The sequence below is a fragment of the Arachis stenosperma genome, chromosome 3 (assembly GCF_014773155.1).
Source record: "Arachis stenosperma cultivar V10309 chromosome 3, arast.V10309.gnm1.PFL2, whole genome shotgun sequence".
In the NCBI taxonomy this organism is placed as follows: domain Eukaryota; kingdom Viridiplantae; phylum Streptophyta; class Magnoliopsida; order Fabales; family Fabaceae; genus Arachis; species Arachis stenosperma.
Window position 1 is genome coordinate 168,313,507 of NC_080379.1, and position 17,541 is coordinate 168,331,047.

General features: G+C 26.7%; 2 protein-coding genes across 2 annotated transcripts; both read right to left on the reverse strand.

Moving 5' to 3' along the window:
• Window positions 1-33: 33 nt before the first annotated feature.
• On the reverse strand, window positions 34-3,746 carry LOC130967555 (SAL1 phosphatase). Its single transcript, XM_057892464.1, has 8 exons — window positions 3,434-3,746; window positions 3,057-3,132; window positions 2,259-2,332; window positions 1,965-2,170; window positions 1,138-1,345; window positions 949-1,047; window positions 690-843; window positions 34-406 (listed from the first exon to the last, which is right to left on the reverse strand). The coding sequence occupies exons 1-8, from the start codon at window positions 3,710-3,712 to the stop codon at window positions 243-245; spliced, it is 1,260 nt and encodes a 419-aa protein (XP_057748447.1). The 5' UTR covers window positions 3,713-3,746; the 3' UTR covers window positions 34-242.
• Window positions 3,747-11,578: 7,832 nt separating this feature from the next.
• Window positions 11,579-14,852, reverse strand: LOC130966721 (protein RGF1 INDUCIBLE TRANSCRIPTION FACTOR 1-like). Its single transcript, XM_057891544.1, has 5 exons — window positions 14,625-14,852; window positions 14,088-14,162; window positions 13,128-13,274; window positions 11,709-11,897; window positions 11,579-11,666 (listed from the first exon to the last, which is right to left on the reverse strand). Exons 1-5 carry the CDS (start codon window positions 14,850-14,852, stop codon window positions 11,586-11,588), a joined length of 720 nt encoding a protein of 239 aa, XP_057747527.1. The 3' UTR covers window positions 11,579-11,585.
• Window positions 14,853-17,541: the final 2,689 nt, after the last annotated feature.

Below are 17,541 nucleotides of genomic sequence, written 5' to 3' on the forward strand. Positions count from 1 at the left end.
AGATTTGGAGAGAAAAATGAGAACATAGAAGGAGAAACAGAATCTCCATAAACAGATTAAACACCAGGAATATTTCAAGACAATACCAGAAGCAAAAACCAGAATATTAATCGAGTTGAATCATGCATCTAGTTTCTTCAGATCAAGTGTGAAGTATATAGCACAATTGAGGGGAGATCCCATATAGCTGGAAGCAGGAGCTGGCAACCATAGCAAGCTCTATTGTAGAACATAAGTGGAAATCACAAGGATGAGGCTTTCTCATTGAGGGCTTCTTTAACTGCTCTCAGAAGTGATGGCATCAGTTTCTGGTTTGTAACAATAATACCAGAGGCTACATCAAGAAACTTTCCTTTCGAGAAGTCCAAGGGGTTCCCTGCAGCATCTGTGACAATACCTCCGGCTTCTATAGAAGTCGAATTCGTCAAACAAATGTGTACATGGATTTAGTAGAAGAAAACGACATAGACATAATCAATTTGGAAGATTTTGAAAACCATGCAGGAACCTAGATATTGCACTTATAATATGTGAATGGAAGTCAAAATCTTCAGCATATTCAACCACACTTGTGGGTATATATGCTATTAAAATAATAAGTTCAACAAATATATTAACTCATCTTCAGAGTGTAAACCTAGACAATGAAAAATAAAAAAAAAAGATAAAAAAGAAATTAAAACGCGCACCAGTTACAACAATGCTGCCAGCAGCATGATCCCATATTTTCTCACGGTATCCTTTGTGAGGGAAACGCAAATATATGGCCCCATCTCCTCTAGAAAGAGCTCCATATTTTGCTTGACTGTCAATTCTAACTGGAGGAGCTTTGACACCGAGTTTCTGTTTATGGTGACATCATGTTAAACGAAATACTACAGATCTTCTTTTCGAGAAAGCAGATACATAAAAAAGGATAAATGTTTTTGAATAAAGACAGAGCAATACTTCTGCAATGGAGCTAGACAAGTCATGTGATGAATGTGCTGCTTCAAAAGATTCAAAAAATGATGCTTCTTCTGGATTCCCAGTATCAGTGACATGCACCTGGATGTGATAACAATTGTCATAAAGTAAGATAAAAATCGTCGACACCATCAAAAGTGTCAAGTAATATACTATTCAATAAGCACCAACCTTAATATGTGTCGAACCATTCAATGACTGCATGTATGCTCCATCACCTACTTTAGCAAAGAAAAGACAACCAACTTCATTAGAAGAAGACTGCTGATTATTGCCAATGGATGTCAGTGGAAGATTTGGACAAGCCAACACGCCCAATACAACCTTCCCTTCATGAAGTAAACCTAATGCTATGGCATATTGATCTCCTCTTACAAACCTATAGTTTCATTTCACAGGCATTTAGTTACATAATGACCCAGTATTACAATAGCAAAGCCACATTGCAAAGTGAAACAGATGTTGGTTGCAAATTATGAAACTAATGACAAAAGGGAACCATAGAACCAAGGGTTTAATGATGATAGTGGGCAACGGATATAAACACAAGTCTGGGATTATGTTTTATAATTGTAACCACACCATGAGCTTATATCTTAAATCTTTTTTTAACATGGCCAGTGATTTCAATTTTCAGCAATCAATAGTCATCTAAGGAAACTAAATTGTGTATTTCACAAACCTTGCTGTAAACTAAAATTGAAAATGTCTGTCAAAAATAAAACTGTCTTTGTAAAATAAAATGAATCCGAACCTCCTTTCCTTAATTTCTAGTCAAAGTAACATCTTGGATACTTACAGCAAAGTTAATAGCAAAGATAATAACACTTCGTAAAATGTATATATTTAGGATATGGGATATTTCGAACGGGTCCATGCTAAATGAAAAGCCTAATTTTTCAGGAAGTGGAACAAATGAAATTTAGACATGCTGAGACAGCATATACACTATATCAGATTTAGGAAGCAGGGAAGAAAAAAGAAGGGAAAAAACTTACCCTTTAGTGCCATCAATTGGATCCAAAACCCAGTGCCGCCCAACAGAACCACCTTCAGATTTACCATTATCAATGGCCCTAAGCACATCTTCTGTTGTTAAAGCAGTAAACCTATCAGACTCTTCACTGGCAAGAGTATCATTGACAAGTTCCGTAATACGCTTCAGTGTTTCCTGGCCACTTTCTTTACGAAGATCCCCTGAATCCTAGAGTATAAACTGGATTTTACATTCAAGAATAGAAAATAAAGTAGATTCTGTATGTCCGAGAAATCTGTAAAGTTTACAATTTCACCTCCTCAGCTACCAATGAAAATGGTTCAGAAGGAAGCTCTCTCTCAAGTACAAAGCTAACCAAGGCTTGTGAACCTGTAAGCCATACGTAAACAACACAGAGGTAAACCTATCAAATCTGCATTTCAGGTAAACCTAAATGAACAAATTAGAATGGAAAATAGCAGCAAAAGTCATAAATAACTTTCTTCAAGCTGAATCATGTTAGATAGAAGCCGAGAACATATAGCATTCAAAACTGAAGCTTCAAGTAGGGATTCAAATTGCAATTCTATAAGGCTGCGTTTGGAAGGGAGACAGAGACTGAATTAAGTCTCTGTATTGTGCTTGGTGTAAAATATACTAGATTGAGTTACGTTTAGTTTAAGATAAATATTGAGACTGAGGGGTAGATTTGAAAATTAAAAAGTTAAATGAGAATATTTCTAGAAAGAAATGTTATAAAAATTTCAATCCCTAAAAATTTCAATCCCCGGTGTCACTGTACTCAGTCTCTGAAATTTTGTATCCCGGGACTGAAATTTTAGTTTCAGCCTCTCATCACCAAACACAATACTCAATCTCAGTCTCCCGTCTCAGTCCCAGTTCTAAGAAACAGTTGCAGCCTAATGGAATGTCCACTTATCTAAACACATGAATCAGCTTGTTTTGCTTAACATAAAATTTACTGAAATACTTGTGGTTATGCATTGAGTCATACAAGGTACATTTGAAGTCTAGTAATTATAGGCTATCAAAATCAGTGATTGCAGCAAAAATAAGCAATCTTGATCATGCCTTGAGATGTAAAACAACTAACCATAATCAGCCACCGTGACAGGACTTTTGTCAGATTTTGAGTGAACATCGGATTGCAAAAGAGCCTTTTGTACTTTCTGTAACAAACAAACCACACAAGCAGCAATCAGCATCCATTGAAAACAAGATCACTCATTCATTCATAGCAAAGTTCTGTTATAGGGTTTGGACCAACGATGGGCTTGAACACACACTTTATCAATTGACATAGAAAACTGTCCACCCCCAATACAAAGTATAGCAATGCTATTGCACAATAAACAAATCGAAAATTTCAGTAAAACGCACACCCATTTGCAAAGTAAAGATTTTTACAGAAACCCTGAAGACTAAGATGTGAAAAGATTGCAACTTGAGTGGGAAGGAATTGTGGGGTACCTGGCAGAGACGAGCGGCGAGAGTGGCTGCTTTTTTTGCAGCAGCGAGCTCCTTGTCGTAAGGCATTGAAGAAGAAGAAGCAGCTAGAAATGGTGAGGAATAAGAACAAAACACGGAGAAAGGCCTTCTTGTTCCCTGAGGAGTTGCAGAGATGGTGGTGGTGATGATGGGTTGGTTTCTGAAATTGGTGACACAAAAGCAGCTGCAATCACTTGTTCTTCCACTTCCAACTGCAACTGCTCTTGCTCCTAGCCAACGCGTGGGTGTACACATTTTCATTTTTATTTTTTATTTTTAAGAAAAAAAAAAAGTGGTTCCGTTATAGTAGCATTTGCATTTCACTCAAAATTCCCATGCTTTGCTTTCTCTCTGGCCCATCCATTTTGCTCTCCAAATTTCTTTCCTCCTCTATTATCCCTTTGTCAATTCTTAATATTACATTTTTTTTTTTTGTAGAATGGCGGGCCAATGGACCCAAATGAGAAATCAAAAGTAATAGGTATAAGAAAATAGAAGAGCCTGTTCCAAAAAAAAAAAGTTGAGCAATGGGAGTATGAATATGATAAGTTGATAACTAAAGGCCGTGATTGGTTATAAGAAATAAGATAAGATAAAACATCGAGAATAAAATATAAAGAATAAAGACATAATATTTTATATTTTATATTTTATTTAGTGATAAATTAAAATAGATTATAAAAATATAATTTATTATTATTTATTTTTATTCAAAAAGTTTGAAAAAAAAATATAATAATTAATGAAAATAATAAAAAAATAAAAACTAAGTTGTATTTTTTATTAGTGTCTATGTGTTTGATAAATACAAAATACATTAATTTAGTGTTTTTCAATATAATATCTCTGTCCATATCTTAGCATCTCGTGCCTGTAACCAAATGCAGCCTAAGATATCGATAAATGTTATATTAAATAGTTTAATTAAATACGTAAAATAATCTAATAATTTTTAATTATAATCTTTACCTAAAAGATATTTTTATGCGAGTAATTATCAAAAACAATAGTCATTTGAAAATTCGAAAGAGGTGTTTATTCGCGTAATCTTCCGCAGTAAAAAAATTCCTAATTATTGTTGCATTTACCGCCAATAACATTGATAAAATTAAAATGTTGCTAAAAAAAGAGCGAGGGGAGGGGAGTAGAAAGTATGATGGTTTAATTTGTTCTTTAAAATTGATAGAATACTTGGTTTACAATTTTAAAGGTATCAATTTAGTTTTAAAAAGTAGATTCTTTGCTCATTTTAAATTTCGAATAGTTAATATTAATTACTCTTTGCTAATTTGTCTTGTTAAATAACTAAGTAACCAAAAACATTACATGTTATATTATCTATGAACGGCATGGAACTTGAGATATATATGATGCAATTTTTAGTACTAAATTGTACTTTTTAACGATATAATAATAACTAAAATAAAATGCATTGTAATTAAAGAGGGAATTAAACATTTTTTGTGGTATTGAGAAAATTAAATCTTATCCATCAAATATATATAAACCACAAAATCGACCCAATTGGCTAATTAATTTGTGCCAACAGTTGATTTATTTTCGATTATAGCACATGGTGGTCCAAGCTTTCATTATTAATTCATGTCCACACCCACGGAATAAAATGATGAACTTATCTTGGTCTCATTTTTTTGTCTCATTCTTGAACTTTAATAAAAAGCAAAAACCTCTTGCCAAGCAAAATCATTTTTCAGGTTTCAGATTAGTATACGAGTTTTATTGTTGTATATCACTATATTAATAATTTCATTCAACAACATTAACTTTGTATCACTATTCATGTGTTCTACATTAAAGATACATAAAAGTTACGAATACGAGAGACTCCAGTTTTAGCTTGTAACTGTTGACATGTTGATCAGTATACAAAAGGTTGAGTTCAGAAAAATGTTTCCTAGGAAAAATGCATGGTGTGCTTTGAGAATAGGATGCGTCATATGCACTAGTGAGGAAAAAAACAGATGATAATCACCAATATGTGGAATATTGCAAAGCCCATAACATACACTAACTGTTTTTTTTTTTCATATAATGGTTGAATATTTTTGTACAAGTGCAGTATATCGTTGAAATTTTAATATTCTATATAATGAAAAATTGAAATATATGTTTTTCTTATTAAGGTTAAGGACATGATAGATTTGTGCTTTAATTTTTAATCTTTAATCTTTTTTGTTTTAGAATTTTATAAAAAAATATAATAAAATCAGATATGTAATTTTACTTTTTTTTGGTAAAGTATACTTTTTGTTCTTGAAGTTTGACAAAAATTTTAAAAATACCCTTAAGTTTTATTTTGTTTCAATTTTGTCTCAAAAGTTCTCGATTTGCATCAAAAATACCCTCAACGGCTAAATTTTTAAAAAATTTAAAATTAATCTAATAATAATGCATGAAAATTATGCTTAATTTGCTTGTGTTGAGGGTTGTTCTTATAAAATTATTATTGAAATGGTGTTAAATTTTTTTAAAAATTAGCCGTCAGGGTTATATTTGATGTAAATCGAAAACTTTTGAGACAAAATTGAAACAAAATAAAACTTAAAAATATTTTTAAAATTTTTGTCAAACTTTAAGGACAAAAAATATACTTTACCCATTTTTTTTTATAGAATTCTAAAGACAAAAAGTACTACTACAAAATAAAAATAAAAAATATTTTCTTAAACTAATATTTTTTAAATCTTAGTCACAATGTAATTCAATCTAAATATCTAATGATAAGGAAAAAATTAACATGCGAAAAATCTGTTTATGAAAATAACAATAACAATAATATTAGAAAGATAAAAGAAATTAAATTTATTTTATTTAATATTTATTAATTTTAATAATAATTAATAAATATTAAATAAAATAAATTTTAATTATTTTTTATTAATTTTTTTTGTTATCAAATATTGTTCCGTGGATATATTTAGTTACCTAACTCCTACTGAGATCAATAATGAGCAAGATTCTTGCTACATGATACTCATGTCATGTGAACAATGACTGCACTGCATGCATGGCAGTAAAATGGACATTCCACTGAACCCTACTTCTTTGACTAATTGACTCATCCAATAACAAACCGGGCAAAGTCAACATATGATTGATGCTAGCTTTTGATTAGCATATTGTCTATACTCTATACTCTACCCATGGATCTCATCAAATCAATAACTCACTTTTAACCATTGCTCTCAATTACTATCAACTTTGACCTAAATCGCCTAATAACCAATCTTCATTTCCTTTTAAGTCAAGGGATTACAATCAACCAAAGAATATTTTAGAAAGATAAATATAGAAGTCAAATATACAAGATTTTATATTAAATATGATACAAAAAGAGATAATTAGTAAGCCAGCAGAAGTGCAACAACAATTCTTTCAAATAAAATTTATATTTATATACAAATATACTATAATAAATTTAGTATTTGATTTTTTAGGTACAATTAATATTTTTGTATTTATTTTAATATTTATATGCAAGTATCATATGTGTAAGTGGTATATATGTAGGGCAAGGGAAAAAAATAGAAATCATATTACATGTACACTAAAAAATTAACTACAAATTAAATTAATTATTAGTATAAAATATATATTAAATATAGAATATATATTAAAAATAAATTAAATAAAAATATTTATATATAAATATATGATAATTAATTTTTAATGTATCTGTATTATTTTTAAAAAGAATGAATACAACCCTCTCTTAATTATTGTGTTGGTAATCTGTTTATCGGAGCGAAAATACTATACATCAGAAAAAGTAATTAGTATATATCGTTCTTAATATAAGTATTGTTCTTCAATATAATATTATGAATAATAATATATGATAAATAGTTGCATTAGGCAACCATATATTTAATTAGGTGCATGATGACTAATGATTAATATAGTTATACAATATTATTAAAATTAAAATAATAATTTAATTATTTAGTATTTTTTAACGTAAAAAATAAAAATATTATCAAAATATAAAAAATATAACTTTAATTTTAATAATTCACAAAAATTTAAATATTGTTAAAAATTACTGTAATCTCTATGATAATAAGTACCATAAATTCCACGGTTGATCGTATTCGAATTAACTTGTTTAATTCAGCTTCTTCGTCCTTTTGTTTTTTCATTTTGGTAAAGTTAAATTAAGTTGTTATTAATTCGTGGATGTGTAGATGTTGGTCCGTGAAAAGAAAAATGAGCTGCAATCTTCAATCACGGTAGTCCTTTTTTTCTGGATGAAACTTTATGCAGAAAATAGTGCAGACAATTGGCTCTGGATAACTGAGCCCACGTATATTATTTATTTATTTATTTATTTCTGTCTTCAAATATTCATCAAGTTTCTATTTGGCCTAAAGCCTAAGTTGCATAGGAGAAAGCAATTCTCAGAGAGTTTGTTTGAAGTTTCTGCTATCTGCATCATATATCTTTGTTTAGTAATAATTTGCCTTTGTCCGTGTCCTATTCTTTGACTGGCTTTGTTTATAGATATAAAATATTGACATACAAAATCGTATTTGACAGAAAAAATATGGATATAAAAATAATAAATTAATATATTTTGTATTTATTAAAAAGATACGAAGATATTAATAAAAGACATAATTTATTTTTTATTTTTTATTATTTTTATTAATTTTTTATAATTATATTTTTTATTATTATATTTTTTATTTCAAATTTTTTGAATAAAAAAAATAAATTAAATTTTTATAATTTATTTTAGTTGATCACTAAATAAAATATAAAAACACAAAATTTTATGTGTATATCTTTTATGTCTTATTCTTAATGTTTTATTTTATTCTATTTCTAGAAATAAGCATAACTTTTTTTAAGTAAATTATCAAAACGATGCTAGAAAGTTTGTATTGTTGATAAAATAAATTTTAAAAGATAATAAAAATAAATAAACACATGAAGATTTTAATAAAATTATCAAAAGAACTATATATTAAATATATTTTGAAAATCAAAATTTGATGTAAATTTTTACAATCATAATTAAAAAAAAATTTTAAAAATTATTGTGAATGACTACATTTTTCTGAAAAATAAAAAATATAAAGATTAAATTTTGCTCTAAATTTTTTTGGGTACGTTCTAAATATTTATTCAAATATTGCTACAAAATTTTAGATCTAATAGATAAGTCGTTTGATAAATATAAAAATTTTTTGTTACTTATAAAAAAATATAATATTTATTTTTTTTGTCGTCTTTTCAGATCATTTAGTGATTATTTTGCTGATAACACTCTTAGACTATTTTGTCAGCGATTGAATTTTTTGAATATCCAATTGGTTGTTAGAGCTTGTTTGGGTGAGCTTATAAGAAGAAATTTTTTTTCAAGTTATCTTTTTTTAAAAGATCGTATGAAAAAGTAAAAGTAATTTTATGTTTAGATATTTCATGTAAAAAGATCTTTTTATCTATCAATTATGTTTGGATATAACAATATAAAAGTACTTTATTATTTATTTATTACATGAAAAATATCTTTTTTTTTTAAAAAATCTCAAAAAAGGATGTTTTTTATTTATTTTCTAATACTTTTATTTTTATTATTAAAAATTTGCTAAACACATTAAAAAATTAAAAAAATTATCAAAATAATTACGTTCAAACCAATACTTAAACTTTTTTTATTTATATTTTGGGTGTAAGAAAGCTTAGCTTCACTCTCAATAAACATTATTTACAATACGCACTTATAAAAAAATTGGATTCTCTCAATTATTTATCTTATTTGATAGATTAGAGTATAATCTCTTATTATATATTTTATAAATAAAATAAAAAAATAAAAGATAAAAAATTATATTTTATATTCTCAATCGACAAAAAAAAAAAAGTATCCTCCACTTATAACTGTGTATTTGAATTGTTGTTTGTCAAATTGAAATTTGATTGAAAGTAATTTTATAGAATTTATTTTGGATAAAAGTAAGTTTGTGTTATGATTTATGTTTGGTAATTTTATATTAAAATTAATTTTGATAAAATAAATATTATTTGAATAATATTAGTTAAAATCACTATTTAGATAGATAATTACTAAAAAGAATATGACATTAAATTATAATATTTTTTATGTATGTTTAATTTTTTTGATATTTTTCTAATATATTTTTCATATAGTATATTTTTAGTACGCTATAATATTTTATTATTATTATTATTTATGGTTAATTTTTTGTTTAATTTTTTATTTAATGGGATTAATAAATTATATTATAAAAAATAATAATAAATATAATACACAAAAATCACTATTATAAAAATATATCAAATAAAAGTTAATAAAAAAAATAATAAATAATAAAAAAAAGAACTCATAAAAAAATAACAAAAATTTTATAAATAATACAATAATATGTATCAATGACGTAATGACTAAAAATTCATCAATAAAATGCAAAATTTAAAAATTGTTGATTTTTGTAAATGTGATTTTGAATATAAAATCACTTCTACGTTCATGAAAAAAAAATTTAATCAAACGAAAAATTAAAACTTTTAAGGAGTTGAAACGTATTTTTTTTTTCTTCCAACACATGGATCAAACACATCCTAAATAGTTTATCAAAAGAACTTTCAATTACAACGTTTTTAAAATAATCTATCTTGTTATGAATTACATTCAAAAACTTTATTATGTAAATTCTCTTTTTTTTTTTTATAAATCCAGGTGTCACTGCCCTGGTCTAACTAATAATGAGGATGCACATGATGAATAAACCATGTCAGTAGTAACATCATCACTAGCTACCGTTTCCGTTTAACCCTATCCCTCTTCATTTTAAGAGCTTCTACGACGCATCATCATGTAACAACTTCATCCTTCACTTTTGTCTTGCCATTACCTCTCATGCTAATTGCTAATATTCAAATTTCAATGATAATTCGAAACCTATTATCCTCTCTCTCTATATATGTATTGCAGAATTGAAACTAACTTTGAACACCCTCAAACAATGCAATATAAGCAGTTTACTTATTTATTTTTGAGTATTCATCTTATATTGTAAGATGTTATTGCCTTTGAATGTAGTAGGCACATTTAAGAGGATAGATATTAATCACGAACTTTGAAAAGGTTCCAAATTCAATCATAAAGACTGCGATAATATTAGAAAGACAGACAAAAATTATTTTTTTAAACAAACGAGTTTAACACAATAAAGTGGAATGACAGAAGCAAAATACTCGATTTACAAATTTAAAAAACAATCTGAATACAATTCCTACTGTTACTTTTAGCATTGTCATCACCAACAAAATTTAAGTTTAAAGAATATGAAAGTTGATTTGGAAATCAGACCCCTTTTTAGTCTGATTTACAAATGAAAAAAAAAATGGAAATTGAAATTCATAAAGGAATTCAAATAATTCATTTTTAGTTATTCCAAAGCAAGAACCAAAATCAATTTTTGAGTGAATTCTAATTCCTAGCATTTCAAACAAGCTGAAAAGGGATCCACACTACTCTACTCTCTATAACTACTACTCTACTCTCTATAACTGGTCAAGAATTTGTGAAACACCTGTTAAATTTTGACTGTTTTAGCTTTTTTTTGTTAAGAAAAAAAAAATACCCCAAATGTAATTTTTAGTTAGATATTTTAATTTTTAATAAATTTTAATTACCAATCAAGATAGAGATTGATACGTCTAAATTTTTATTAAAATTTGATGCAAGACTAATGTCTAACAATATAAAAAGTTAGAGATTGATTTACTAATTAAAATTTGTTATTAGATTATTGAACTACCCAATTAAAAAATTTTTAAACACTAATTTAGTATATTAAAAAAAAGATGACATTTCTCACTTCACCCCAATACAAGTAATTTGGCAACAATTTTAATATAAGTAAACCGTAAACATGGCCCTAGACACTTTATTTTGCTAAGACTAGTAGATAAGCATGCATATATATAATACTATATGGTTTTTCATACTCACAATTAAAACAAAAACCTAATAGCTAGTAAATATAATATATATAATATAATTAATAATTAAAAGGCAGTGGCAATTAATTAAGTTTAATTAGTTTGAATAAGAAATTAAATTAAAGACATGAAGAAGTAGTAGCTAGCAGAAAGGAGCCCGATGAGGAGCACCTTTTCGCCTGCTACCGAGAGAATGGAAGAAGCCATTGGACTTGGACTTGGTCTTGGTCTTGTTCTTGTTCCTATTGGCTTCACTTGAAATTACGGAATTACTGGCTGTGGCATCTGTGTTGGAGCAAGAGCCATTGGGGGCAAATTGGGTATTATCTTCATCAACTAGCTCCGAACTACTATCCACTCTCAGACCCTCGAACTGCGAAAACGAGAAATCTGATTCATCGAATCGATGCAAAATGCTCGACAACCTTTCACCCTCATACACCATGTGATCAACCTGCATATTTTTTTATTTTTTTTTAAATACATTCATCACTTTCTAAATTTTCTTCTTTCTTATTATTTTAAGTTGCTGTCACATTTGGACTTTGAGAAAAAATTTCTCAACATAGATTGTAAAAAATTAGAACGATGAAAACAAACTATTATAAATTGTAAAAATTATGGAAAGAATTATAATTATTAATTATAAAAAATATATATAATATATTTATTAAAATCAAGTATTAAACTTACCGAAACACTAATATTTCAGTTATATTTAAAAACTTTCCAAAACTATGTTATACAAGAACATTTAGCTAAGGTTGATTAGGTTGATTATACACATGAATTTCAGTTAATATAGATATTATACTATATCTCATGTTGCTATATATCAAGTTTTTATTATGCAAAGATCATGAGAAAAAAAATAGGTGTTGAAAATGACTTGAAACTTGAAATAGGGGTAAAAAGAATTGCTTTATGAGTCTATTTACCAGAAGAAGAAATTTCCTTTTCCATCATTAATTTTCTCATGCCGTGAGAAAGGTGCTTTTTTAATTGATCATCGTTTTCCCAAGCACTTTATGGTTGAGAGACTTGAGAAATTTATAATGATATTAAAAATTGTAGCAGTATTTTTCTTGTTTTTTTCTTCTCACAAGTCATAACCACATAAACAACCATTCAAAGTGAGACAGGTGGTCTTAATTAAGAAACCTAGCTATCATAGGGTAGCATAACGTTAACCGATGTATGCAACAGCACACAACACATGGTACTTTTCAATGTAGAAAAATATAATAAATTCCGTTGGTACTTGTTAGCATTATAAGGGTTTTTTTTTTCCTTTGCTAAAGAATAACTATTTAATTAAAAATAAATAAATAATTTTGCTAGGTTAATATTCAAATGTTTAATTAATAAATAATTTGATCTTTTAAAAAATTAAACATCCCAAATTAATTTTAAAAGAGTGATTGTTGTATTGATTAAAAGATGATATATTTGTGATAAAATGTTTAATTGAAAAAGAAAATTAATTTTAGAAATGATTTTGACTAAATAGTATTACTAATAGTGGCAATGATATAGAAGCATTAAAAACGAAACAGGATAGATGTTGAATTGACCAGTAATTTGTTTTGAGGGAGAGAGAAGAGGCCAAAGGAGAAAAAGAAAGAAAGAAAGAGAGAGAGAGAGAGAGAGAGACATGGAAATGAGACAAAAGAAAGGTTCGGACCTTGCATGAGAGAGAACAGAAGTGGAAGGGGTCCTGAAGAATCCTGTCACAAGAGCAGCAAGAGTTGCCAGTGCCACCTCTGCATGATGACCTTGACTGTGCCCTCTCATTCAAGAATATCACTTTCGCCCCATTAATCGTGTATGGCTGCAATTTCATTAGTAGTTTTTCTTTATGTTAATCTCATCACCCTCTTCATAAATCAAATTTCTGGTTTTCATTTCTTCTATACTTCATATTAAATGTATTCAACAATAACTCATGTTAGCTAGTAAATGAGTTTACTTAATTTAACAATGTTAAAGAAGAATTATTGAAATTTTAATTTTTTTTTATATTTTTAATACCCATTGAGTATATTTAAACATTAAAAGCATACACATTTAATATTCTCTCTTTTTCATATGAGGTATCTCTTTTTAACTTAAATACTTAATAGAAATATTAAAACAATCATTCAATTTTATTAAAAATATAAAATTATTCAGAATACTATTTTCTCTTTCCATTAATTATTTATTTAGCCTATGTTTGCTTTCTATTTAATAATAAATGACATAAACAGCACTTAATTTATAATTAAAATAATAATAAAGAGACAATTACTATAAGATGAAGAGAGTATTATCTAGTGCTCTTAACTATAAGAGAGTATATCAACAAATCAAATATGTTACATATTAACCAAAAGATTACGAGTCATCCAATTTTTCTCATAAAAAAATAGGCAAAACTTAATTAGTTATTATTTCTAAAATATTTTAATATAGTATTGGATATTATATTTTTGTAATTGAATCTAACTAGTATACAATGATAATCTCAAACCCAAATTAAATATTTTTAAAAGTTAAAGAAGTAAATTAAATCTTTACTAACTTACACAGCTCTAAAAAATAACGTATATTCTTATAATTTTTATTAACTTAACAAATATGAAATATCCCTTATTAGAACTACCTGAATATTGGAGCAATCAATTAGCTTTTCAAGATCACCCAATCGAACCACGTCATGGTAGACATACCTTCTCACCTGAGGAACACACATGCACTTCAATTATTGTGAAACACATTATTAATTAATTGGTCAATGCTCATTCTTCTCATTCATGCAGCTTATAGAGCAAAGGGAATACCTCAAATGTTTTTTCTTTTTATTATGATTATTATTACAGAACTTCTGGGAAGAGAATTGGTCATCTAGTAGAGTAATATATATTCCAACTTACTTTAATTAGTAATAGAAATTTACGAGATCACAAGAAAGAGAATTCAATTGAGGAATAATAATAATAATAATAATAATTAAATAAGAGGAGTAAGAATTGAGTCAAAGTTTCGCTTTCAAATGAAAGTAACAGGTGAGGAAGCATCGCAGGGGGGAAATGGATAAAAAAAGAGATTTTCTTGTTCCATTAACGGGAAAGAAACCAAAATCTATAAAAAGGGGGGGAAGTTAGGGCAATTGAAAGAGAAAACCCTAAATTGAGAAAACCTGGAGGAGAGGGTGGTGGTGTGGGTGGAGAGGGAGGCAGTGAGGGCAGAGGGAGAGGCAGCAGCGGAGGCAAAGGACGTTCTTGTCGTTCTTTCGGAGGTTCTGGTGGGCCCCACACTCTCCGAAGAATCTCTCTCCCATAAGCTTCGATAGCCATGCAGGCACAGCTTCCTCTTCTTGCTCTTGCTCCATCATCATCATCATCCTCTTCTCATCATCCCTCACCATAATTAATAATAATATTATAATTAAAGAAGGGAGTGTGAGTGTGTGTGTGTTTTTATTTATAGAGAAGCAGAGTGTCGATGAGGTTCCAGAATGTGTGTTGTCGTTTCTTGAAAAGAGCGGGAATTGAAGGACAGCACAGCAATGCGTACTAGCAATTCTTTTTCTACGCTCATCACCTCCACTCCACTCCGCACCACCACTACTACCATATCAATCAATATATCATCCGCGCACACCTCCTTCTTATGTTGCAATCTTTTCTACTCCCAACAAATACTATTATTCTAGCCGAAGATTTTTATACAGAATTACATATGTTTGTTTTCCGTGAAATTAATATTTAAGAATTATTAGATATTAATTTAGTTAAATTTATTAAATTATTTAATAATTTTTAAATATTAATTTTATTTAAAAACAATTGTATATGAGTTTTTATCATTGTGAATCCTATACTCTATATACTGTTTATTATTTCCGTTTTGCTAAACACTCAACTACTATTTTTAAATTAATATAAATTTAATAAAATCAAAAATAAATAAAATTTTAGGATTTGGATTAGAATTTAATTTTGATTTATTGATAATGTAAAATATTTTATATAGTCGTACAATTATATCTATTTTTTTAGATGACTCACACGATCAATGAAAATAATAATTACTTTTGATGATGTGATATTACGTAATTGAATTCACGTGTAAAATTATGTTATACTCAATAGTATATTAAAATTAAATTTTTTAAATTATTAGAATTTGATACCTGATTTATTTTACAATAAACTAATTGTCTCACAATAACATCTGTTAATGCTTTATTTATCTAACATGCCCATTAAAATTTGATTAAAAGTAATAAAAAAAGAATTAATTTATTTGACAAAAATTTTTAGGAGAGAATAGAACTTTATTGATGATCAAAGTGTTTTGTATGAAATTTGTTGGAAAAGAATTGATGTTTACTCAAAATTAAATTAATAAAAAATGATTAATTAAATATATAATTAATCATTTTTTAAATTATATATTTAATTAAAATATGTACTATTAATTACTACAAACTTTTTTATATAATGTATTAAATTACCCTTTATTGAATTGCATTAAATAAAATATTCATCTTTTACATTCGCTGCTTTAAATAAAGGGCTTATTAGTTAGCAAAAAGAAATCTATAAACATACTAGTGTTTAGATTCTGGTTGATTTATTTCTCTGATCATTGCAGTGCTTATAGATTTCTTTGTACTAATAACCAATCTAAAGAAATCTATTAATAATTTCACATATAACTGAAAAACATGCTTGAATAAATACTAGCATTTATTTGTTACGTTATTAGTAAATACTATAATCTATTATTATTTTAATATAAAATACTGAAATAATTCTTAAGGAAATGACGGCAGATAACTGGATTATGGATTATTTTCTAAGCTCCTCAAAATTCTTTTTAGCGAGGGCTCATAAATGACTCGGCATATTTGATCAACAACAACCAACTCAATATATATTGGTATAGAAGTGTATTTGGCTTAGCGTTTGAAGTATTAAATTTACGTTTAGTTTTTTTTTAAGTTTTACTTTTTAAATTTGGCAACTCAAGTTTAGTCAAAATTAAAAATTATAACCAAAACTAAAAATGATAACTTTTGTATTTATATTTTCACGTTAGATTGAAATTTATTTTCTATTTATTAATTTTGTCATCTATTATTTATATGATTAATTTTATTATTTTTTTATAATATTTTTTTTCTATTATTCTCTCATGGATATTATTATTCTTTATAGAATTTTTATTATTTTTTGTTTATATAAATTTTTTACCTGTTATTTTTTTGTGTGGAATAATAATAGTAAAATTATAACGTATTAAAAAATAATACTAAAAGTACTAAAAATATCTATATAAAAATATTATTAAAAACTTTTAGATTTATTTTTATCACTATCAAGATAAATATTTAATTTTATTATTTTTAGTACTCTCTTTTATAATTGTAATTTTCGTGTACTATGTTTTAGTGTAATTTTTTTATAATATAAATTATGATCTCTTTAAAAAAGACAGATTAAATAAAAAATTAATGATAGGTAATAATAAAATAATTAAAATCATAAATGTTAGATTCTAAAATAATATTAAGAATAAGATTATTAGAGTACTAGAATAAGAGTACAATGTAAAAGAATACTAAATTAATATTTTGATGTTAATACTTAAAATTTAAGAAAAATATAATATATATATATGTATATATCTAAAATTTATATTTTTTAATTTTAATTAAAAATATATTTTACTAATTTTGATATGTTATTTTTATTTTAGTAAATAAATATTAATTATACTATATAATTAATTAATAAAATCTATTCAAATATCTACATTAAAATAATAGAATGATATAAAAAAATTATTTAAGACGATGTCTATCTTAGTAATTTTTTATTTAGAAGTAATTTTGAGTAGTGTAATCCAAACAACAATTATTTTATTATAATCGATTTTGATATAAAGATTGTCAAACATGAATCACTTTAACACAGATTTATTTTTCATCAAAATTAAATTTATAAAATTAATTTTATACAAACTTCTATTTACAAATTGTATCTAAATACACACTATATATTTTCTTTCAAACATAAAAGATAACTGAAACTGAATTAAAACTAACC